The sequence below is a fragment of the Delphinapterus leucas genome, chromosome 18 (assembly GCF_059928025.1).
Source record: "Delphinapterus leucas isolate spDelLeu-1000000601 "Yukka" chromosome 18, BTC_Dleu_Yukka2, whole genome shotgun sequence".
NCBI lineage: Eukaryota > Metazoa > Chordata > Mammalia > Artiodactyla > Monodontidae > Delphinapterus > Delphinapterus leucas.
The window spans coordinates 76,690,450-76,717,265 of NC_143146.1; the positions used below are offsets into that span (position 1 = coordinate 76,690,450).

At 40.1% G+C, this 26,816-nt stretch overlaps 1 protein-coding gene across 1 annotated transcript; it reads right to left on the bottom strand.

Moving 5' to 3' along the window:
- Positions 1–1,316: 1,316 nt before the first annotated feature.
- Positions 1,317–26,131, bottom strand: SGCG (sarcoglycan gamma). Its single transcript, XM_022574493.2, has 7 exons — positions 25,876–26,131; positions 25,158–25,259; positions 23,524–23,611; positions 16,394–16,513; positions 12,812–12,884; positions 3,961–4,084; positions 1,317–1,610 (listed from the first exon to the last, which is right to left on the bottom strand). Exons 1-7 carry the CDS (start codon positions 26,068–26,070, stop codon positions 1,437–1,439), a joined length of 876 nt encoding a protein of 291 aa, XP_022430201.2. The 5' UTR covers positions 26,071–26,131; the 3' UTR covers positions 1,317–1,436.
- Between the last annotated feature and the right edge of the window lie 685 nt (positions 26,132–26,816).

Here is a 26,816-nt window from a genome sequence, read left to right on the forward strand (position 1 = left end):
GCCTGTGAGCCACAACTACTGAAGCCCACACGCCTAGAGCCCGTGCTCCGCAACAAGAGAAGCCACTGCAATGAGAAGCCGGCGCACCGCAAGGAAGAGTAGCCCCCGCTCGCTGCAACTAGAGAAAGCCCACGCACTGCAACAAAGACCCAACGCAGCCAAAAATAAATAATAAATAAATAAATTACAAAAACCCCCAAAGTTGCAGTGCTGTTGGTCCCACCATGTCTTGTGCCATGTGGGGATTCTAATGCTAACAACTGGTAAACCACAAACCAAAGCCGACACCCATGGCTCTGTGTGCCAAAGGGCATTTTACAGAGTGAGTGAGTGGCCTCTAAAAAACCAACGTGCTCATGGGTTCAGTGTGCCCACCGGATGCAAATACACATCACACAGCCGACGGTGAGTGTAAGAGGCTGACTCCGTGAGGTCCCACCTGGTCCCTCACCTGTCCCGTCAGGTGAGCATGCCTGCTGGGCACCTGGGACCCCTGCCTACTCGCGGTGCGATTCTGGTGGGTGACAAACCCCTTTGGACTTTAGTTTCTCCACTTGTCAAGCGAGCACCAGCCCATCTGCGCAGGTATCAGGTAGACTGGTGCCGTGGATGGAATGAGACACAGGTCAAAGTTGTCTGAAGTGAAAACCGATGTGGAAATGCAGGGTCACAGTTTAGTTTAATTTTAACAGATACTGTGTGACCTTGTGACTTGTCTCATCGGAACCTTTTTTATCACCAGTAACTGGGGGAAAAGTAGTACCTACCTCAAAGAGTTATGAGGATTAAAGAAAGTAAGACAAACTGTGAAGTCTGTGAAAAAATGTAGATTGATTTTCATCGCTCATTGACTATATAAAGAAAGCACGGTTTTGTATAATTTATTCCTCTGACTACATATTGAAAATCAAATCAGCCTTAACGTCCCTTCAAAACTTGAAGATTTTCCTGTGAAACCTGACACACGTTGCATTAAGATGAAGAGAGCACTTACAGGTTTTACAGAGGAAAACCTCATGGAACTCTCGTGGCACCTCAGCAGGACCACGGCTACTCTCATGGGGAGTCAGATACCCACAGCTGATATTCCACACAGCAGTTAAATATTTCACTGTAGATCGACGCATACAAGAAAGGGAAAGTCACAATGGTTCCGATGGAAATGAATCAGTCTAGTGGAATCAACACATTCTCCTGATAGTCCTTTGACTTTTGTGTCTAAGGTCCAGCCGCCACTTTGAGATCATGGAGTTTCACGGGAACACTTGCACTGGTACATTTTTCTTTCTGAGCTCCTTTCGAAAGCAGGTCCTACTTCCTTCCCATGTGCCGACTCAGCTTTACTTTGTCGAGTTGCTCCAGGTGTGAAGGCTTGAGGTCAGCACTCCAAAGCTCACCGAAACGAGGCAGGTAGCTCCGTGGAAGACGCCCCTGGTTTAGAGGCAGATGTGACTGTTCTCGTGGCACGTGGTACCCACGCCGGCCACAGACAGGTAAAGCTTCCCATCTGGACACGCACAGATTTCGTAGAGTCCCCGCAAGCTGCTTGCGGGACCCTGAGTCCCCTGAGCCAACTTGGGTAAGCACATGGTTTCAGCATCGAGCACAAGCTGCTTGGGAGAGAATGAGAGATGAAGTGGTCAAGGAGGAATGGACGCAACAAGCACGAAATTAAATGCTCAAATCGTTCCAAACAAATTCGCTGTTTCTCTGCAGAGAAAATGAAGGAGGCACCTGGCTTGACCGAAATCCTATTACAATTAATCTGATTCTTTACAAGCCTATTTCTAGTTTACATCCAGGCAAGGGATAAACAGTCCTTAGGAACTGGAGGGAAGTCATTTTTTTCTTTTACTCATTGTGCTAGGTGAGCTAGAAAAATGTATGATGCGACACTTTTATGCAGACCTTTCAGAATTATTTGACCAAAATAATACAATTCTTTGCCTGATTCACGTTTACCTTGTGTCCCACTTTGACCTTCAGCTTCTCCTCCCTATTAGGATAAAGTATTGATACAAGCCACAGAAGTAGATTCATCTTAGTCATTTTAACCTGTGATTGTTGGAATTTCTCCTGATTTTATTTTCCTGTGAGAGGCAATTAAATTCATCCTAATAGCTGTCAACCATTTCCCCAGCTTTTAAAATATGATTTGAAACTCTACTGCCTTCTATGAAATGCAGGAAAGCAGTAGACACACAGACGACTAAAATAAGATGAAAGCCACTGGAGTTTTTTGTTCCTATCGAGGTTTAGTTGAACTGAAATACAAACAAATGGCCATTTATTGAGATCTGGTGATCTGACAGCTTAAGGAAATAAGTGTGGTCACACAGAGCAGCCAAGCCTGACCAGGACGATCACTTATCGGAAGGAATTAAACCATGTTTGGGAAGGTTCCATGTTATCCCTCGCCAACAAGGTCGGACCCCTCCTTTGTTTCATGTGGCTCTCATCCTGTATACTCCAAGCTCTTAATAAACTGGCGTTTGCGTCTGTGTCCCCTCTCGGGATGCTGACCTCTTCATGGAAGCGGTGGGTGACAGTACACATGCGTGATAGGCAGGCTTTGCCCTGGGGTCTGGGTCACTGTCAGAGGAGGAAGTCAAGTGGGTCTTATTTTTTTAGAGCAGAACCTATTTAGATTATTGTCTAATGCTTTGGGTTCTGCCCAGTTCTTTGCTTTTCCCTAACTTGCTGGCTTCTCCTCTCTCCTTTTTCCTGGTTAATTGGTTAATTTTTTTCTAGCTATTTTTTTTTCCTGTCCTTCCAGCAAACTCTGGTCACTGATGGTCCATATACTGCTTTGTTGTTCATCTTCATTTGCCTTTTTGGGAGGATATTTTCTGGGAGGCCAGACATCTCTTCACTTTGAAGTAGCTCCCAGTAATAAGGGGTATCAACTTCAAGTACGGGTCGGGCTGAGTGCTACTTGTAAAACGACACCCAATTCATGAAAATAAGTAATATTATTTCAAAACTAAGATCACTATAGATTTTTTTCAAGGTAACACGTTTTCAGTACGTAGGGACGTTATGATTTAGTAATAAGATTCCAAAATTCCTGGCTTCCACTTTTGCATTTATCTGCTCCATGCATCAAAACTTTGTAAGTTACAACCTGCAGGGGTTTCGCCTGATGACTTTGGTTTCCCACCAGCGGGCTGCCCTTGAGGGTCCTGTGTACTCGGGAGCTGCCTTAACAGCAGCTCCCTCTTACTATTAAATTAGTATCATTTCAAAGCTATCTTACCGCACTGGGGTCTCATAACCCTGTGACACTGTGATGTAAATACTAGTTCCCGTACTTGACCATTGAGGGGGTAGGCCCAGAGGGGCCTGTTAACGTCCCTGAATTCACACAGTAATTGGCAAACTGATCTCGCACTAGAAAGGTCAATGGTGGGGAGCCTGTACCCTGCTGCCCGTTATAGCCACAGTGCGTATCAGCGATGTTTTGTTTCTGGACCTGAGGTTCCGGGTTTTTTCTTCCTGTAGCTCTTACTTTTCATATTTAATTTTCGCTTACCCAGAACTTGGTGCGAGCGAGCACCCCTGGCAGTAACGGCTGACGGTTGTCACAGGTAACTCCTAGTGACAGCCCTACTGAGGGAAGTTGGATCACCAGGAAGTGACAGTACTGATGTTCTCTGTAAGCTCTGAGAGTCTAGTACTTTTTCAAAGCTGAAAATAACAAGAGACTTGACAGCACAAATACCAGACAAAGCAGTCTGGATCCAACACAATTATTTTAACCTTTCTTGGCCCTTCTTTCAGTGCTAAATTGTCTTCTCCTTCCTTTCACATTTTCTGTGCTATGCCTTTCATGACGTTTCTTTACAAACTACCATAAATTTACTATGCCGATGCCTTAATGGACAAGCGTGTCATCAGTGCTCAGGGGACGTGAGGCTTGTACAACGGGAGGCCCACCCCGCCCCCATCTATTGGACTCACTGTCCCATCACTGCTGTGAAGAACGATGTCCATCTGGGAAAGGGCCTCGATTTTCCCTGCAGCAGCTTGAATATGAATGCCTTTCGGGGCGTCCATGCTGAGACTCCGTGTCGGGGATTCTAGTCTGAAATGAGGGAGAGAAACCAGGAAAAAGAGCATAAAAAGCAGCCACCCCAGGAATCCCCTAACCAAGGGCTTAGCATAGAAAATATAATCAGTAAGGTATATGGTATTTTCACTCATTCTTGAATGCTAACATAGGGCACGTTACTCATGGATAAATCCAGAAATAAAGTGCAGTAAAGAATTTTAACTTCCCATCAATGGAGTCCATGAAATTAGCATCCTCTGAAAATAGATGCAAACATTAGACAGTCCTAGCCCTGTGCAGTAGCTTTGACGGCGTGGTTAGCACTCTGGCACACCACAGCAGAAGAAAATGCTATTGGTGAATATCTCTGGAAAACTATATTTTAGCCAAAATACAAACTTCTTCAGGAAAAAGAGAAATTTAAGGGCAACGCGTACATTTGCTAACACGTTCACAAAATAGGATGTAAATCTGGACTCTAGGTGTTGTTTGCTTTTTTTTTTTTTCATTTAGGAAGATTACAGGGCAGATGCAAAGATTTCTTTTGGAAAAATACTGAATTAATGGAGTTGACAGGGTGGAGACTGGCCTCCGCTGGCGTTGTTTTTGTAAAACGTATCAGCATCTCCTTGTGATGTAGTCAAACACAGATACAGAACCAGGAACACAGGAGCAGAAAAATTCTCTTATTTGCCTCCGCCTGGAAAAGACTGAGTTTCCACCAGATGGCACAACGTGATCACTGGGCAGGTCTTTCAGCTGCGCCAACCTGACTCAAGCAAAAGCTGAAAGGGTGACTTCCTTGAAATGTGCAAAGATCCACAAGAAGGAGAACACAAGGTGGAGGGGGGCGGGAGAGAGAAAGGGTGATGTTTAAGAGGAGAGAAGGGCCTGGTAATGAATTTGCTGCTGAACTGACTGAGTGATCGACTTTTACAATTCTTTAAAATTGAAGTCGCGTTAATTTCTGCTGTACAGCAAAGTGACTCAGTTATACATACATATATTATTTTTAATATTCCTTTCCATTATGGTTTATCATAGGATATTGAATATAGTTCCCTGTGCTATACAGTAGGGCCTTGTTTTTATCCATTCTATATATAATAGTTTGTACCTGCTAATCTCAAACTCCCAATCCCCCCCTCCCCCACCCCCACCCCCCTTGGCAACTGCCAGTCTCTTCTCTATGTCTGTGAGGCTGTTTCTGTTCTTCTGTAGATAAGTTCATTTGTGTCATATTTTAGATTCCACATACAAGTGATATCATATGGTTTTTGTCTTTCTTTGTCTGACTTACTTCACTTAGTATGATAATCTCTAGTTGCATCCATGTTGCTGCAAATGGCATCATTTCATTCTTTTTTATGGCTGAGTAGTATTGATCGACTTCTAAATCAGGTGGATTGTTCCCTTTGATCAGCAAGTTTCTTGTCTACCACTATTTGTTATGGAAAACAAAGCTTCCTTATGTACATCTCAGTATGTAAGACCTGATCTGTTACACATTTTAAAATATTACTTTGAGTGCGAGGATACAGAGATATTCCTAGAATTTATCGGTCAAATTCTGTTGGGTTTAGGTGTTGGGGAAACACGCTGTATCTTCATGAGCCTGGTCTGCTGATCGCGGGCCCCTTCTGACTTTGCTAACTGCCTGCATTTCTCCAGCCAGAGAGAAAGAAAGGGGAGGGGAGGGAAGGCAGGGGAGGGAGGTGGATGGGTGAGCAACTGCACAGGTCGGGCCTGTTCCAGGGACCGTGGTGAGGGTGAGTCTGCTTCAAAGACCAGTTCTCAAACCGCAAACGACCTCAACAGGCCCTGTGACTAGCTGTTAACGGCATTATACTGCGATACTCCTGGGAGAGCAACCTTCGTCCCCTTTGCGTCATTTCTATCCTTGAAGATGAAACGTTTCAGTGCAGCACAGGTGTAGACACATTTTACCTAAACGGCTGAGATCAGAATGCTCTGAAGTGCACCTCTCTGTGAACGCATTCAACAGTGGCCGGATATCAAAGACCTCACGTTCATGTGGGAAAATAAGCAACAGCAGACAGAAAGGGTGAAAGGGAAAAGCTGCAAGAGTGTGTGTATGTGTGTGTTGTGTGTGTGTGTATATGTGTGTGTTGTGTGTTTGTATGTGTATGTATATGTGTACATGTGTGTATGTATGTGTGCGTGTACATGTGTGTATGTGTGTGTGTGTATGTGTACGTGTATGTGTACGTGTATGTGCGTATGTGTGTCTTTGTGTGGCTAGCCCTACCAGACACTGAAATATCTTTTAAAGTTTATTTAAGTAACAAAGTTGGTACTTGGACCTGAATAGACAGCTGAGCAGGATAGAGTAGAAACTGTAGAAACAGACCCAGATGCACAGGGAAATCTTATATATGATAAAGGTTACATTTCAAATTGTGGTGGCAGTTACATAATAATGCAATTGCTGGCACCTGGTTGGCCAGCTGGAAGAGAGAAAATTAGACCCAGATTCTTGTATCTGTACCTCATACAAGAATAAACTCCAAGTGGATCAGCGATCCAAATGTAAGAGAGAAAGCCATACAAGAAATGTGGCTGGCGAGTTTCTCTTCCTGTAGGGAAAGTCTTTTAATTATGGCTTAAAATCCAGAAGTAATAAAAGAAATGATTAATAAATTTCAGTATATAACCATTAAAAATTAATAGAAATATAATAGGAAAAAGGCTAATATTCTGAATATGTATATATTTTAATCCCTACTAATCCATTTTGAAAAGTAATTAAAGAAGCAAAGAGATGAAGAGTCAATTCACAGAAGAAGCAACCTTAATAACAAAATAAAAATATGAAAGATGCTTAACCACACTAGTCATCAGGGAAACAAACAGTAAAATAACACAATATAACACACATCAGATGAAAACTATCATAAACTCTGACAGTGCCGAATGTTGGTAAAAACGTGAGGAAAGACCAACTCTTACTGCTCATGAATTAGACATCATTGCAAGCACTCTGAGGTGTACGTTGGCCAAGTTGGTAAAACTGAGTATGTTCATCCCCGAAACCCACACATTCCAAAACTTGGTAGAACAGAAAGCCAAGCAGTGCGCGTCATGGCTGTCCTAAAAGAATTTTGCAAAACGAGGCACCCATTACATATTTTAAGTTAACATCTAAATGCTTTATCATACATTTAAGTATCTGCAAAAGATGTAATTTCTTCCATATTATAAACATTGTTATTTTTTTAAATGAATCTAAAAATCATGGAGATTTGATACCTGCCAACCTTCAGTTGACTCCTGTGTTCCTTCTGACATACCCTCATTGTTTGGGTTTTTGAGCACTTCTTACTTATTGGCTATAAGATGCTCTAAATGCATCTACATTCCCAGGCCTAGAATGAGCCAAGGATTTCTCCAAAGAATCCTGATTCCTTTTGTTGGAGAATGGTATGAGAAACCAAGTTCTGGCTGCCACTGATTTTAATTACTCAATCTCTCATTCCTAGAACTTCTTTTTGTTATTTTCCAAATATTCTGTTTTCATCTTGTCTTTGCCTTACCTTTGTATTCAAGTTTTTTTTTTTTTTTCTTTCTCTTTGAGCCTTTTATTCATACGTGTTTTAAAATCTCTTTGTTTTGCTCTACTACTTGGAGTTTCAGGGGTAACCTGAAGTGGCTGCTAATTCTTCCCCACGGTAGTTCAATTCCTTATTCATTTGCCTTTTTCTTCTTCTTTTAGTAAGTTCATCTTCAGCAAGATTTTTTTTTTCCATGAGTGTTTTTATGCCATTAATATCTTCAATGTAGTTTCTCTCTCTCTCTCTCTCTTTTTTTTTTATCACTATTGGTTTATAGACTTGGTGCAATTTTTTTTTTTTTTTTTTTTCTCGGTACGCGGGCCTCTCACTGCTGTGGCCTCTCCCGTTGCGGAGCACAGGCTCAGCGGCCATGGCTCACGGGCCCAGCCGCTCCGCGGCATGTGGGATCTTCCCGGACCGGGGCACGAACCCGTGTCCCCTGCATCGGCAGGCACACTCTCAACCACTGCACCACCAGGGAAGCCCTTGGTGCAGTTTTTAATGTTAATTTTCCAGCTTAGAGCTCCTGCACAATGAGGTAGTGTGGATTTAGTCCTCCTAATGCTTGCAACCCATGATTTCTCCTGGGTAACTTTTTCAACCCATAGCCCAAGATAGCAACTTTCTTGCAGCATCCTTGGGCTAGTAGGTAAATTGAAATACCTGTTTCACAGAGGCCAAGATTTATGAGATATCTCAGTTTGAGCATTTCATATACACTAGGCTATACCTTAGAATCTCAGTCCCCATAAAATATTAAAGTCCCAGCCCCTAATCTCTATGGGATCCTGATTTCTCCCTGAGTACCCTTGACTTAGCTTCTACTGTGCTCTGACCATGAATTTCCTCTTTATTACTGGGACCTGGGAACTAGCTTTCCTTGGTTTCTAGTTGAGCAATATTTATAAACTCTTATTAAGCAAACCAATATTTACAAGTGTTTGAAACAGGAACAGGTATTTCCATGTCTGCTCATTTTACTTAACTAATGAGGACACATATATATTACTGACTATGTGCTAGGCATTGTTTCCACAAATTTACAAATAATAACATATTTAATCACATCACATCCCTATTGGGTTGCAGAGGCTTTGCAATTTACCCTACCGTATCCACATCTACTGATTGCTTAAGTTTCAGTTCACGTGCCTCCTTATCTGTGATTTCATCTCAGATCACCCTGAAGAATTCATGCTCTTTTTCTTATGCTCTCGCTATAATTTGTACCTTCATCATAGCAAAGAATTATGTTGTTTTAACTTGTTTGCATGTTTCTTTTCTCAATAGACTTTAAATTCACTAAGGTCAGGGACCATGCCTTTTATCACTGTAGAACCAACATCTATCATAGCCTCTGGCATATAAATACACTTAATACATTTTCACTAAATTAAAAAAAAAGATGGAATTATATCATGTGTGAATGAGAAGTAGCTTTAAAACAGTATGTCAGAGTTCACACTTTTTTTGAGGATGATTTTGCCGTAAGAAATGTAAATCTAGCTTAAATACAAGTTAATTATATTTTTGTCTTAACTAAAATAATAATTGTTACCCTTTCATGACTACAATTTGAGCAAATACCAAAATCTGAATTGTGATATTTAAACGTGTATATTTCAGAGATCTTTTTATAAATGCATCATGATCTTAACCCAACAAAATCCACATTCAAAGTTTTCATGGGTCAGTTATGATATTCCAGGAATATCTTTTTACTTTACTCAGGCCAGCAATAGTAATGCTACTGGACAGAAATAAAAAGGGAAAGACAGTTTACGGCAAGAACTTACAGAAGAAAATACGACTCTCGTGTACTCAATCAGTGGAGCCTGGTAGTAAATCAAAGAATAAATCAGTGAAGGGTTCACTTGCATGGTAGAAAGAGGGAACAGAGTGTATATGGATGGGCTTTGGGGTCAGAGCTGAAGTTAAGTCATGAGTTGGTTACATTTTTTTCCTTTGTGCCTTAGAACACACTACTATCTAGAGCTCAGTGTTCTCTTTTATAAGATGGGGATCGAGTTGATACTTTTCAGGTCGAATTGATGAGTAAACGAGATAAATTATGTGACCACACCTTTCCTGACCGTGGAAGGCATTCGGTACATATTAGTTCACGTCTTCCATCCAAACCTCATTCCTTATTGTAAGCAATTCCTTACAATTTCGTTACATTCTCAATCACTTTTGTTGTAACATTTGGGTTATGTAATCCTCGCTTAGTATCATCCTTTAGAAAGCCAGAGAATAATACCCTTCTGCCATTTCTTTTTTAGTAAGGGACTGCTGTAGAAGCCAGCAGATTTATTTCCTAATGGGAAAACGTATGATGAATTGTTTAATTTTGAGACCTATAATTTTAAAATAGTGACATTTATTTCAAAGAGTGGCTTGGCATCTCTACAATTTACACTATTTTATAATTCCAAAATGGTTTTAATGGGATTATTTTTTAAAGATATTGAATCATTTTCCTCTCCTAGGAAAATAAAATGTTCTTTTCCCCTAACTATAATAGTTCTGTAATATTAATCTTATGGTCTTTTATCAAAATCAATGAAATTGTTATAATTTAATTGTCACAATGTATTTTTATGCTGCCAATGTTCTCTAAGTGGGTAAGATGAATTGAACTCTCATTTGCTTTTGATGAATATTTAATTAGACATTAAAATTAAGAGAAATGCTGAATTTCCTAACCCCAATTCCATTTTGTGTGAATATCTACTTGATAATAAAAATGATTATTTGTATTCCACTTTCAGTTTAGAAAAAATATTTTTAACTTAATAGCTTATTAATCTTTCCTAGAACACTCTGAGATGTGCATTACTAACAACTTTTTTTAAAGATTTTTTTTTGAGGTGGACCATTTTTAAAGTCTTTTATTGAATTTGTTGCAATATTGCTTCTGTTTTATGTTTTGGTTTTTTGGCTATGAGAGATCCGTGGGGATCTTAGCTCCCCGACCAGGGATCAAACCCACACTCCCAGCATTGGAAGGTGAAGTCTTAACCACTGGACTGCCAGTGAAGTCCCTATCAACGTTTTATATATGAGAAAAAATAGCCTCAAAAGGTTAGTTTGGCCAAGGTCACCAGGCTTGTCTGTAAAGCTGGGATTCCTACTGTACATTATTCCCTATTATACATAATATGTTAACATGTTAATTGTCTCCTGAATATTTTTCAAGTTCAAATTCTAAACGTGATTTTAAGTGACATTGTAGACTTTAAGACATTTGTTTTTAAAAATATTGTTTTTGTTATAAAATACAAATATACTATTGGAATAAACAGTTACAGCAGCAAAGAACATTCAGTAGCCTAGTAATAAAGTGAAATACACACAGTCACACAGAGACTCTGTATAAAGAATAAACTTATATATGGAACTGGGTGATTTTATATATTCTGCTATGACGTAAAGATATACCAAAGGTTGAGGATATTGTGCTAAGTGAAATAATCCAGTCACAGAAGGACAAATACTGTTTGATTCCACTTAAATGAGGTACCCAGAGTCCTCAAATTCATAGAGACAGAGACTCAGATGGTGGTTTGCAGGGGTTGCGGGGAAATGGGGAGTTAGCGTTTAATGGGCACAGAGTTTCAGTTTTGCAAAATGTAAAGAATGCTGGAGATGGAGGCGGGGGACGGCTGCAGAACAATAAGCGTACCTTAGACTTTTGAACGGTACACTTGAAAGTGGTTAAGATGGTAAATTTTATATTACGTGCATTTTGCCACAATTGAGAAAAAGATATATCAACTTTTTTGCGTATATGAATCCGTCAAGGTTTTATAGCATTCTTGTCTCTACTAACAGTGCACATATTTAAAAAATGTAATGTAAACTGAGATTTTTAAGAATGCCTTTTGCAAATTTCAAGCCCATATAAGACACCGTCCTCTTTCACTAAAACGTGCAGTGTTTGCCTCAGCTGATGCTCCTCAGGGAAAAACGAAGGGTCTGTGGACCACATGAACCACAGCCCCATGCGTGGCGTGGGACCTGAAGCGTGAGGACAAGCAGATGTTCGTGGGGTCTCCAAGGGAAGGGGGGCACCCCAGTCAGGTGGGACAGCGTGTGTGGAAGTGTGGAGTCCGGGCCCGGCAGTGGCTCAGTCTCAGGACGGGTGAGGCAGGAGGCCCCAGGGTGCCAACCTAGAGAGCCCCAAGGAGCCTAGGTCACAAGCCAAGTGCCCCAGTAGCATTCTGGACTTTACTCTGGCTGATGTGGAATCAACGAAACATTTAAATTAGCTGCATTTACACCCCCATGTTCATAGCAGCATTATGCACAATAGCCAAGACATGGAAGCAACCTAAATGTCCATCCACAGAGGAACAGATAAAGACGATGTGGTACCTGTAGACAATGGAATATTACTCAGCCATAAGAAAGAATGAAACAATGCCATTTGCTGCTACTTGGATGGACACAGAGATTATCATACTAAGTGAAGTAAGTCAGAAAGAGAAAGACAAGTATCATGTGGTATCACTTATATGTGGAATCTAAAATATACACAAATGAACTTATCTACGAAACTGAAACAGACTCACAGACATAGAGAACAGACTTGTGGTTGCCAAGGGGCAGGTAGGGTGGGGGAGGGATGGATTAGGAGGTTGGGATCAGCAGATGCAAACTATTATATGTAGAATGGATGAACAATAAGGTCCTACTGTAGAGCACAGGGAACCATATTCAGTATCCTGTGGTAAACCATCATGGAAGAGAAAAAAAATTCTTTTAAAGTGTGTAAAGTATAAATATGTTCTCAACTGTACACTTAAAAATGGTTAAGATGATAAATTTTATACGTGTATTTTACCACAATTTAAAAAACTCGAAAAAAATAAATAAAATAGCTGCATTTAGCCAAGTCCCTCAGATTTTCTGGAGGCAGGAATAGCTATTGGAACAGTACAGGCTGCACTGGGGCAGGGGCAGGGCTAGTAAAGAGCTCAGAGACAAAAGGACGGGACATAGAGTAGGACTTCTAACCTCCTTTGGATTTTTGTAAGAAATGACTTGTTATGGGCGGAAGTTCATCAGAATAAAGACAACTAACGGAATAAGAAACAACCTGGTAATATCTGCTAACATGTTATTCTAGCACATAACCAGGTATCTTCTGTAAGAGAGTTTGTTTATATTTGAACAAAATTCTTACCTAAGGTCCTGGATTGGGTCCGGTTTTATGAGGGGCGTCTCCACTGAATGTTCAAAAAGAGCCCCTTCAGGCCCTAAACACAAACCAAAGATGAAGCTTTTACAAAAGTAAAATAAACAGCAGCCCACAAATCGAGCATTTATACTGCATATTACAGGACACGTAGGTTCTGATCGTTGCTGAATTCGTACAGATGTTTGAGTTGCAGGAAAAAAATAGGTATAACTGCTTTCCTGCTTTTCCAAGGATACCACGATTTCATTAGATGTCTATAAACAAAATATGATTTTTAAAGCAGTTACAAATACCCAGGCTTATTTTAAAACCAGAAAGCAATATTAGCCCTCAAATTGAAAGAAATTTCAGTTGAAAATTGCATTAAGTCCATATATTTTCGGTAATAGTAATTTGATTCATTCTCTAGATTTTACGTGTAAAAATGGTATCTTGTGTCATCTGTTTCTTAAGGCACATCAGGAAATTTATAGAAAAATCCAAATTTTGAATATTTAAAATTGACTTTCTAATTTGTACGAATCAGTATGTTCCCAGTTGTCTGGTTAGTCCGAGAACCTAATTATGTGCAAGACATGGTGTGGGTATTGGGTTAGGGTGCAGAGATTCGAAGGTGATATATCCTAACTTGGTTAGTAGTCAGAACCCTACAAGGCAGGTATGATTATTTTCCCATTTTACTGAAGAGGAAACTGAGGAACAGAAAGGTTAATTAACTTGCCTAGAGTTACACAGCTAAGTGGCCGGACTGTGATTTGACTTCAAAGCCCACACTTTTAACCTCTGCACAGCAGGGTTATTCACAGATAAGTGCTCATCATGATTTACCTAGGTCCTTCTGCCTGGCCTAGACCACACCCCTGTCTTGGGCTCCACCCGTCAGTACAAAATGAACTTTCAAAATTACAAACCAGGGCTTCTCTGGTGGCGCAGTGGCTGAGAGTCCGCCTGCCGATGCAGGGGACGCGGGTTCGTGCCCCGGTCCGGGAAGATCCCACATGCCGCGGAGCGGCTGGGCCCGTGAGCCATGGCCGCTGAGCCTGCGCGTCCGGAGCCTGTGCTCCGCAACGGGAGAGGCCACAGCAGTGAGAGGCCCGCGTACCGCAAAAAAAAAAAAAAAAAAAAGAGAAACGCAAGCAATTTAATATGAGGAGAATTTAGGCTGGAACGACAACTTAAGGGGCACAGACCCCCTGAGGCCATCAAGGTCCTCGTATGGAAGTTTGGAGAAGTCACTGCACAAGGAAGTGACCCTTGGAATTGATGGGACCATTCACCACCACTGAAAGGGGAAAGTCAGGAGAGTAGCAGAACTGGAGGAAAATACCGAATGAATCAGCCTGGAGACCTCCTGTGGGATCATGTATGTCCTTAGAGTTGAAGCCAGTTTTAATTGGGCCTTTTGTTCCTTTCAGCTGAAGGGCTGTTAACTGATGGAGCAGGTCATCAACTGTCCACAGAGCTGCATGACTGGGTCCAGAGCCGGATGTGTTGAGCGTGTGCTTGAAGGGTGTGGTCCTCTCTAAGAAGCTGCTAGAGATCCGTCTTCACATCTGTAAGGGACATGGACTCACCACCTTCGCTTCTTCCTCAGTGGCGGAAACCTTACTTTCCAGGTCCTCTTTTGTGGGTGGCTTTGTGGGTGACTCCAGAATTTCTACGTCGTCACTTGTGACATATGTAATCCCGTTTAGCTAATCAGAGAAGGATGAAGGGACTGAACTGCCTTATTGCTAGATTGTGTCTTTCCCCTTAGTGATGAGACTGGATACTCTTACAGGGCCCTGTTTTCCTTCCTAAATGTTGGGGAATGGACCCCGCCCAGCGAATCACTGCCAAGGAACCGAAGTACCCAACCGTGCATCATCTTCCAGAAGCCGGTTCTGGCAACGGGATAAAATAATTTTTTTGAAGATGACATTTTGATGCTGCTCCAATAACATGTTCTGTGACTGGGGTTAGTAAAAGAGACATGCTGATTTCGGTCACTTGGTGACGATTCTACTTTTAGGGGGAAAAATGAGACTGCTGAAGGCCGAGGTCAATTTCAAACTGGGGTGGTGAAATTGTTTAATCTCCTCCATGAATTTGATTTAAAAATGATTTTTCAGTTTCCCCGTTGACTAGAGTATACATGGCAGCTGTTTAAGAATGGACGAGGGATTTCACGTTACTCTTTGAGTTCTTGAGACAAAGGCAACGGCAAGAAAGCACTTCTTGATGTGTGTTCAGATCAGGATGTACTGCAACTCAGGAATCTGGAGGGGCCACCTTAAAGAAAGACCACTGAGTCCCTCCCCTTACGCCCCATGCTCAGGCCAAGTGGCCAGAGGGAAGAGTGTATAGCCAAGCATTGAATTCTCTTTCTCTGCCCCCAGAGTGACCTGGTTCTCTGTCGCTTCTCACTCCTCTTTCCTTGGTTGTCAACTGCTGCTGCTTTTGCTGATCCAAGAAACTCCAAAGGCTACTTGAAATCAATCCATTTAACACAGAGATCAAACTTTTATAGTACGTAGTGGAGAAAAGCTTGAATGGGAATTTACTTGGAAAAATTAACGTTTATAAAAATATTCTTCTCGTATTTTATGTATTTAACAAAACTTAACCATCATTGTAGCAACTATGGAGTCGTATGACATAAAGAATAAATCAAGTTTTGTTTTTTGGTGCAATTTTCCCAACACAGTTGGAATTATATGATGGCTGTGGTAGTTTTCTGTTTCTGTGTAAAGCCTTTGGGTTACACCAATTGGAAAGAGATAAAAGGAAACAATATGGTGGGGAAAAAAAAGTGGGTAAAGATTTGTGAGGAAGATTTCATTCTTCTAGAGAGTGTCAAAGAATTTCAAAAGAAATGCCATGAAGAAAAGTCAACAAATTCAAACTACAGTACTTTTTCTTATCGGCCTGAAATATTCCACAGTAAACTTCCCAAAACTGCAATTTGCTTTTGCAGAAGTGCCCTCCACGTGATACTGTTTCTCTTAAGAGTTACTACAGATGAATGGATACAGAAGATGTGGTATATACACAATGGAATATTATTCAACCAGAAAAAGAAGGAAATCCTGCCCTTTGCAACAACATGGATGGACCTCGAGGGGATTATGCTCAGTGAAAAAAGTCAGAGAAAGATAAGTACTGTATGATCTCACTGATACGTAGAATCTAAAAAACAAACAACAACAAAACAAAAACTGAACTCACAGACATAGAGAACAGACTGATGGTTGCAAGAAGTGAGTGTTGGGAGGTGGACAAAATGGGTGGAGGTGGTCAAAGGTACAAACTTCCAGTTATAAGACAAATAAGTCGCGGGGATGTGATATACACCATGGCGACTACAGGTACCACGTATTGTGTATTTGCAAGTTGCTAAGAAAGTAGATCTTAAAAGTTCTCGTCACAAGAAAGAAGTTTTAAGTATGTGTGGTGATGGACGTTAATTAGACTTATTGTGGGGATCGTTTCACAATATATACAAATATTGAATCCTTATGTTGTACACCTGAAATTAATGTTGTTTGTCAATTATTCCTTAATTAAAAATAAAGAGCTACTACATACCAGTTACTCGAAGTTTATCTGTACCAACCACAACTGCCTTTTCATCAACAGTAAACAGGGGCTTGCTGTCCTTGGAGTTGATCTGAAACTGCTGACTCTGGACCTCTACCATTTCAGGACCTAAAGAATGAATTAAAACATTTTATTATAAAGTGTGTAGTCTCTGCAGTGTTAAAAGCTCTACTTTTACACATGCCATGGCACCCAGTAGTACCAAATCACCAAACAGTTAAGATTTGTTACCAGTAATTTTTTTGATTCTGTGATTAAATTTTAAGTCCTAAATCTATTATATTATTAAAATTAATGTAGGTCACATGTATGTTGATCTAAATCAAATATATGTATGAATGAATTATATAAAAATTTTTTCAGGTTTTTAAAACTTGCCAAAAATAATATGATTCTTCTACGCAGATTACTGAAATGGGTATTCTTTTGAGTACTAACCAACTGAGGATTTTATATTCTGAAATGTGAGATTTGTGAAAGACCATCTTATGAATGGCTTCCTTCAGTGGCCAAAGTTCACGCAGACAATGAATGAGTCGCACTCAGATTCTTGCCTCTGCCCTAATCCTCACCTCCTACTCCATGGAGCAAACAGACATCACCATGGAAACACACCCTCAAGTTTCTGCCCTTCACCTTCATCTCAGCCATTTCTGTCTTCTCCAGCCCTTCTTTCTATTTCAGGGACAGGGCATCCCTTTCTCCTCCAAGCTTACTCCTTTCACATGAACTTTTTCTGTTTGTTTGTTCGTTTTTGCTGTACAGCAGGTTCTTACCAGTTATCTACTTTATACATATTAGTGTATATACGCCAATCCCAATCTCCGACCCACTGGCTTTTAAATTAAGACTGTGCCCAGCAGACGTTTAATGTGTGCTTCTGCGTGCCAGGCACTGGGGACGCTGTACCTTCAGCGTGTGAGATCTTGTTCAATGTCTCTCATTGGTACAGTTGGGTATCCATCATTTTATGTTTTCTGATTTCTCTGTCCTTCTAACCTTAGCAGCAGAATGGATTCATCTCTCTAGAACATAGCGTTCAGCATTTGCTTAAGGAACTACGAGTGTTCCTTCATTCTTTTGTTAGTTCTATTTTCTTATCTAGAAAAGTAAGTTTATTGTGAAGTGGATACTCGTAGATTTCGTGTATGTGTCCCTGTGTCCCCCACAGTACTCATTCAAGTTGACTGGTACCTGCTAGAAATTAAACAGAAGCTTTTCAGCTAATACAGTAATCAGTCTTGGATATTGTCAGCAACACATTCTTACGTTTTTTCACTAATTTGTACCTCAGAACCCTCCAAAGATTCTTCATTTAAATGTGCGTGTGTTCACATGTTACAAAGCGGAACACAGTTTTTTCTCTCTGTTTTATCTCCTTTCTCTTAAGGAAGCCTGGCTTTTTGTGAGAGTTGCCTGTATTTTTGCTCTCCTGAGCTTTCACCAAACTCAGTTATCCTGTGATTCGGTGTCACTATTTACCTCTTCTGGGTCACTGATATGTCTTACATATTTCTCATACAAACACTGATTTGCATTAAGTCATGAATTTGAAGTTATTTGAGTTTAGAATCAAGAGGAAAAAGCTGGAGTAATTTATCCAATAGGAGTTCACTGTTTAGCTTATTGGAGGTTCATATAACAATTCGAGGAGAATTTATCAAGTGAAAGTGGTTAAACTAAATGACATTTTTTCTGTAACCATTGTTTCATATACATTGATGAAATATTCAACAAATGAGTTTAGTTGCATAATTTTCATGAGTAACAAAGCTACATAAATCCTCAAATCAAAGAAAATTCAGGAAAGTGAGTCTCCTCCATTCAGCACAAATTTATTGTATGCTTTTATGTTCAAGGTTTCGTGCTAAGAATTGAGGCTACATAAAAGAGGAGATGCAGTTCACACCTTATAGGATTTCATAGTCTACTGAAGAAAAAAGCATATAAATCTAGTCCCAGGGCAATTTGATAAGTGCCGTGATACAACCATGGACAGTGTCCAGTGAGAACCCTGACAAGGAATTCCTGTCCCTCCTGGGGGATCAGGGATGACACCTCAGGGAAGGGGATGTCTGGGCTGACCTGGAAGAGTTCATGTTTCCCTGATGAAGGGAGAATGCGAGATTCCAGGTAGAGGGGGCTACTCAAACAAACGCACAGAGGTGGATAAAATTCCATCTTCACTTTATAAAAAATACAGACATAGAATGTTCAGTTTAAATATGTTTTCCACTTCAAAAGAAACTGTGCTCCAAGTGATAACAAGCCCACCACAGGAATAATCATCTCTTAAAGTAAGTGAGTTTATAATTAAATCTTTTAACTTTCATTAATATTCTACTAGTCTTTATAACCTTGCTGGACATGCATTAGAGCTGAGTGCAGCAGAGTTCTTTAAGAAATAAAACTCAGGGCTTCTCTGGTGGCACAGTGGTTGGGAACTCGCCTGCCAGTGCAGGGGACACAGGTTCGAGCCCTGGTCTGGGAGGATCCCACATGCCGCAGAGCAACTAAGCCCGCAAGCCACAACTACCGAAGCCTGCGCGCCTAGAGCCTGTGCTCCGCAGCAAGAGAGGCCATTGCCACGAGAAGCCCGTGCACCGCAACAAAGACCCAATGCAGACAAAAATAAATAATAAATAAATTAATTTTAAAAAAGAAGAAATGAAACTCAAATACTTTCTTTGTGATTAAAAAAGGAGCTATCTGGTAAAATCACAATTTTAATGAAAGGCTTTGGTACAAATAATGAGGGAAATAAATAAAGGAATTAGGGCTTCCCTGGTGGCGCAGTGGTTGAGAGTCCGCCTGCCAATGTGGGGGACACGGGTTCATGCCCCGGTCTGGGAAGATCCCACATGCCGCGGAGCGGCTGGGCCCGTGGGCCACGGCCGCTGGGCTTGCGTGTCCGGAGCCTGTGCTCTGCGATGGGAGGGGCTGCAGCGGTGAGAGGCCCGCGTACGGCAAAAACAAACAAACAAACAACATCAACAAAAAAAGCAAATGTCACAGAGTCCTTTGAGAAAAGGAAAGATTTATTCTGCTGCTGCAAATATCTTATCACAGAAAATACTGGACTGGAAGTATAAAGCTGTGGTTAAGTTCATTCTACTAATGTTTTGGTATCATCTTGTATTACTAGGTTCACCTTTATAAGCCTGGTGTCAGTGACTCTTATCTGTAGAGCTTGACTCTATTCTTTAGGCTAGTCTGTTACATCCAAGCACATGAGTTCATGGACCTATAATAACCAGGAAAGGGCTCCAGCGCTGTTCACAGCAATTGCCCTTGGATGAACCCACTGTTTTTTGAAAATTTATTTTACTGAAGTATAGTTGATTTACGATGTTGTGTTAATTTCTGCTGTACAGCAAAGTGACTCAGTTATAAATACGTTCTTTTTCATCTTCTTTTCCATGATGGTTTATCACAGGATATTGAATATAGTTCCCTGCGTTATATAGTAGGACTTGTCTATCCATCCTGTATATACTAGTTTGCATCTGCTAATCCCAAATTCCCAATCCGCCCCTCCCCCACCCCCTCGGCAACTGCAGTCTGTTCTCCATGCCTGTGAGTCTGTTTCTGTTTCATAGGTAAGTTCATTTGTGTCATATTTTAGATTCCACATATGAGTGACATCATATATTTGTCTTTCTCTGTCTGACTTACTTCACTTAGCATGATAATCTCTAGCTCCATCCATGTTGCTGCAAATGGCATGATTTCCTTCTTTTTCATGACTGAGTAGTATTCCACGGTATATATACACAATGTGTATCTATATATATTGTGTGTCTGTGTGTGTGTGTGTACATGACATCTTCTTTATTCATTCATCTGTCTATAGACACAGGTTGTTTCTATGTTTTCACTATTGTGAACAGTGATGCTAACCCCTTGTTTTTTACTCCTGACTTTCTTTGTTGAATTTCTCTTTTCTGTTTTACCTGAGAAATTTTGAGTTTGTTTCCCGCTCATGACCCCAAGTTCCTCACAGCTGTGGCTCAGACTTATACTTGAACCCTTGTCCACTCTGGAGCACCCTGGACAGGCCATCTTCCCCCACCCCATCTCCTAGAACTCTCTCCCACACTTAAGCTGGCTTTCCAGTCCATCCCTTCCTACACAGTCTTTTATTCATTCCTCCATTCATTCATTCACCAAGTATTTATTGAATACCTCCTAAATATATGAGTGGCCTGAATTAAGAACTGTGTCATTGACTGAATGGAATAACCTAACTCCAATTTTTGAGTATTACATAATCAAATTATTGTGTGTGTGTGTATATATATATATATATATATATATATATATAATATGCAACAATATTATTGTATATTGTATTTACAATAAATATATTTATAATATAATTTTATAATTATATTTACAATTATATATATATTCCTTGGACTATTATGTAGCCATTAAAATAATGCCATTGAAATGGAAGAAATTAAAAAAACAAAAAGAGAGTACTATGTAGACTTCTATGCAAATAAATTTGAAAACCTAGATGAAACAGAAAATTTCAGGGAAATAGGAATTGCCAAAATTGACCCCATTCAGCTAAAAAGTCTTATTTTGAAGCTAACCAGAACTGGTTTCTATTATTCGAAGTCAAAAGAACATTAACTGTAGTAACCAGAGCTGCATTTATAACTAGTAAGATTCCACTGTCGTTCACAATTTGTTGTCTGTTAGTTCCAAGATTTGAAATGCTAGCTGTTGATGCTTGCTTTCCTATGTTTGATTCCTTTTGGAATTTAAGACTTTTGGCTTTGATTGTATTGGTTGCCAATTTTTTCAGTGGTCTTAGTAATAAACAATTATTCATTTAATTAAATGGGATTACTTTGTCTAGTTCACATAGATCACACTTTAATATCCAGATTGGCTAAATTTAACTTCTCCCAGGAAATGTGAGGCTGGAATGAGTGTGATTGTGGGAAGTCATTTACTGAAAATCGTCTTGGATTTGGTGAGCTGAATATTTCCGAGTTCAGGATTCTCAGTATAGCAGAGGCTTTCCAACCAAAGGTTTAATAGAAATCACTTATTTTAACTCTACCTCAGGTATGAAACACTAAGGTTAAGACTCAAAATTTGAGGTTAACAGTTTAAAGTAATTCTGATGGGAAACTTTTTTTTTAAAGTGAATTCCTTGGTGACAAAAACAACACCATATTTGCAGCAACTAGGACAGTTCCCGGTGTGCCATGATTTAATGAAATCTGAGTAGAGAGGGAGGGTGGTGGAAACACCCCTGTTGGAGAAGCAAGTCCTAAGGTGACTCCTGGTTTGGCTTCTCTACTAACTAGCTGTGTGTTTTTGAGAAAGTTAGCTTTTCAGTGCTTCCATCATTCCATCCACGAAAGTGGAGACAGATTTATGTTATCTTTAACTCCTCTATATATGAAAATCCACACTTAGCAAAAAATTAAATGTGAAAATGAGTATTTGTGTTAAATCATTTTCAGAAGAATATAAAATGAATCTTTTACTTTTGGAACTCCTAAAAAATAATTACACACTCTAAATGTTATTAATTACTTGACAGCATATAGAAAGTAGCACATAGGCATTCAATAAATGTTTGTTGAATGAATGACAAAAGATGGGTAAAAATCCCTCAAACATTTTTTTTTTGTGGTACGCAGGCCTCTCATGGCTGTGGCCTCTCCTGTTGCGGAGCACAGGCTCCGGACATGCAGGTTTAGCGGCCATGGCTCACGGGCCCAGCTGCTCCGCGGTATGTGCGATCCTCCCGGACCGGGGCACGAACCCGTGTCCCCTGCATAGGCAGGCAGACTCTCAACCACTGCGCCACCAGGGAAGCCCTCCCTCAAACATTTAAAAGCTATCGTCAGTTAAAAATTTTTAAGAAATTTAAGAAATGGTAGACACAATTCATAATACAACATAATTTATAAAGAAATATGATTTGGTTTAGACAAGTATCATGAACATGTATGCTGTGTAAGCTCAGGTTCATCTCTAGATTTATTGAGAATTTCACTGGACTTGGTGATAAAACAAGCTTCTAAGCAAAACAGAAATACAATTTATCATTTAGAAAAAGTTATAAAGATTGAATCAGAACACAGACTATGGAACTCATGTATTACTGTAATAAAGAGGAATCATGAAGTTAAGATACGGCTGTACCTTCCAATGGAACATTATTGTTCTGTAACAACAGCCATTTAAAAAGGGGGACACGGAAGGTTACCTGCCTGTGTTGGTAGTACACTTGTCATCTATTTCCCCATAATCTGGAGAGCCATCCAATTTCTTAGATTTAGCAAATCTATAAAGTGTTGATGGTGTAGAGAAGGTATATTCCTTTCACCAGCTGTTTGCTCTTTTGTTATTTCTTCCATCGATATTCTTTCTTTCTAATCCTTTTGCTCTCTGCGCACAATTCCAAAGGACCTCTCTCCCACGTGACCATATTCTTTGGTCTTAGCTGATCGGATGGGTGTACATGGCTCAGCCAAGGGCAGTTGGTTGAACAGAGTAATTGGGCCAATTAGAGTACTTTGCTGTGAATTGAGAATTCGTGACATTGAAGACCAAGTTGGCTGGTGTTGAGAACTATAGCCAATCGGATGAAGAACCAGAGAGTCCTGTAGAGTTAGAACTGGTGCAACCATGATACCAAGTGAAAATCATGGACAGAGATTCATGGAAAGGAGGGGAACATGGTAGAGAGAAGGAGAAAGGGAGGGGGAGAGAGGGAGAGAGAGGATGAATACTTTGATTCTCCGGCCCTGGTCTTTCTTTTCTTGAGGGCAGCTACTTTGTTTCCTTTCCTCAGTCTCTGTGAGATTATTTTGTATCCTGCCAACAATCATTGTTTCTTGTACTACCTTAAATGGTCCTCTTATTTCTTGGAACCAAAATAACTTCACTTAAAATACTTCAGACTGTCCTCCCACCACCTGAACTAGTCTCCGTGGTCCACACAGCATGATATTTAGAAAACTCGTACTTTGATTGCTCATAAATAACTTTGAATTCTCTAGAAGAAAAAAAAACAAATGGATCCATTCAGCACAACTGTTCATGGACCACACACATGCAAAGCACTGTTATGAAGCTGGACTCACCCACTTTTAACCTGCCTGTAACTTCTCCTTCTGGGTTGCGTGCATTTACAGTCACATTCTGTGTGGACTGCAGAAGCAGAGATGAGTCCTAAAAACAGATTTACAATGTTAGCCAAATATAGACTATTTAAAATGACTATACCTTTGAATTTGTATATAAATTGAGGATTTATACAAAATAATTTCCCCAATGTCATAGATCCTGTGAACCTCTAAATTTGTGGCTAAAACTATTTTTTAAACTTGGATTATATTGTGTGAAGGGGGTAAATGCATTATTTCTTTTCCCCCCCACAAAATACAATAACCTCCTGGGTTTACAGAGCCTGTGTGCACTGGTTACAATGGACCAAGTCCGTTCTCAAGGTGAAGATCTGAAACAATGAAGTTTTAATCAGTGTTTTGTCTTTTCCAAGGAATTAAAATTTCATTTCTCATAATTTATGTCCAGGACATGATATATTTTTAAAAGGTAAATCAGAGTGGTTAACTCTTCTATAAATAAATACATTACTTATTTTCAAGACGCAAAAGGCTTCTCACAATTTCAAAAGAGCTTTTAAAATCTGTTGGATGCCTACGTTTTTAGAGCTTTTTGTTGGAAGATACAGTGGCTTTATGAGCACGTAAGTGGGGTCATAGTCTGAGCGGAGGCTTTGTCTCACAGAATATTGCTGGCTCTTCTATAACAGTCTTCTTCAAAAGGAATGCAGTAATTTGGCTACTGGATTCAGGTGGGTTTATGCCACTCAGCGGGAACCAAATATCTTCCAAAGTTGTGGGGTATAATATGATTTTTCAGAAGGAAAGAAGTTTTAGGAGTGCTTTGAAACTCTAGCAGGTCAGAAACTCTCCAACTTGCTTTGTGGAAGCAGATGGATTTACCACTGTCTCACCTTTTTCCAATGGCGTGACCTTACTACTTGTTTTTGCTGTGTTTTGAAATAACCAGCATGATAATAAGAGCTAATAATTCACCAACGATTTTTACCATCCAGCCTCTCCTTTTATCTCCACATTTTGAAGGAGGTAGCATTACTCCTCACATAACAGATGAGGAAATTGAGCTCAAAGAGATTAAATGGCAGCTCTCCCAAAGTAACAGCTAGCAAGTGACAGTTCCATGACGGAACCGTCTTCAGGAGCCAACTTCCAGGCTCTTTATTTATTTATTTATTTTTTTATCATTTTCCCTGAAAGGGAGGACATGGCCCAGGTCAGAGCTGTGAGGCCCACTCCCGGGCCTAGACAAAGTAAGTTGTCCCAGGAACCACTCTGGTCGTCTGATCCAATGGATGCTCTCCAACACTATTCTTTTTCTGGCTTCCACCGCAGGGGCTGCAAAGGCTAAATGCTTTCTCAGCCTGTCCTGCAGGGAGGGAGACCCAAGCGATACAATTCTGGTCAATGAGATGTAAGCAGAAATCCGCTGGGGCGGGGCTGGGGGTTTCCAGGCAAGGTTTTGGGTGTGACCATGGCGGTCACTCGCTAGGGCCCACCCAAGGCACGTGGCCAGGGAAACATGCAGTGTCGACGCATGCACACCTTTCATCAGAAAAGCAAACTTTCTGTGTTTCACCATTATTTATTTCTCATGAAACACAAATTATTTAAATGCGTCCTCATTTGCTTACCACTCTGGAGTGTATTTCTTTGGCATAAAGTGGGAATAAAAACTCCGATTCCCCCTCCAGGCGAAGTCCATCTTCTGTAACATGCAGGTGGCCCATCCCTGTCTGTTAAAAAGAGATTTGTTATTGCTTTCTTCTTCACTTCTTTTAGTAGCAACTTAAATCATGTATGCATTTTCATAGATTTCCTATCCGCACTTTACTGTATTTCTCTTAAACACTTTATTTAAAACTTTAGTTGTTTTTATTCAATATTCAGTATTTTATTACGTCTTGTGCAAATACAAAGGGCTGTTTAGGAAGTGCATATAAGATTTAAATAATCACTTTATAACAAACATGCAAGAGCCCACCAACATGTCAGAAAAAAAAATCTTACCATTACTATTTAAAATTTTTTAAAAATTAAGATGCAATAAAATGGACTCTTAAGGCTTATAGCTCTATGAGTTTTAACATACATACAGATTCGGGTAGCCACCAACACAACCAGGATACAGCACTGCAATGAAAACCAACACGCTACAGTTCGCAGTGAAATTATTTAAAAAAGGTAAAAAAGAAAAGTGAATGTTATATTATTTTTTGCTACTGAAAATTCTGATCCAGACAGGAAACCAACATTAACTGCATGAAAGGAAGCTTCTGTTGATACAATGTGGATGGAGTGACCGCACAAACGAAACAAGAACATGTTTATCAGGAAAAAAAAAATACTTACTGGGGAAAACCACATCACTTTAAGAATCCAAATTGTAAGAGCAAGATTCACAAGGAGGAGGATGAGCAAAAGAAGAACAAATAAGTAGAGGCAACGCTTTCTCCAGCCATAAATGCCGATTTTGTAGACAGACTGGTTCTCTGGCCGCTCTATGCGGGTGCCTTCTGTGGTCATGGTGTATTGTTCACGTACCATCTGCCACCGGGTGGGGGGCAAGGGGGGGTGAAGGGAGGGGGGAGGGGGGAAGAGGAGGGTGGAGGGAGAGAGGGAGAGACACATGGCCAGAAAGAGAATTTGTTTGTCAGTATTGATTGACCATTAGTCCCACAAAATACTTTTTACCCCAGTAACAAATTTCCCAAATTAGTGATGTTTAAAATGAGCATTGGCTATTACTTTGAAACATGTCACTGTATTTCAACCACAGTGATAATCTGTCATGCAATGTATTTAGATATGACAAATTCATTTGAAATCCAGTGATTATATTTTCAGATTTTGATCAACAAAATCAATACATATACAGCTTTCAAAATTCTGCAAGATGAAACTTGGAATTGAAGCATCAACCTACAACAATCAAGTTATCACATTCTTAAAAGATTCAGTGGGAGGAAAATCAAGCTGGTACCTAAGAGCCTTCTGGAGAAAAAATCCAATTACTCAACTTTATGCCAAATGATTAAATTACATCTTCCTTCAGCTACTAAATTATTCAGAATTAAAAAGGCTCTTTTCAAGATACCTACCACACCAACTCTGGCCTATAATAAAGCTCCCAAGTACTGACCTACTTCAAGAAAGATCAAAATGTGTACGTGTACAAATGTTTACAAACATTCACTGTTTTATGTAAATTAGGTTAAGAGTTTTAGTAACAATTTCAACGCTATGAAGAGATTTTTAAAAGTTGCTCAATTTCCCCCTTTACACAAAGAAAA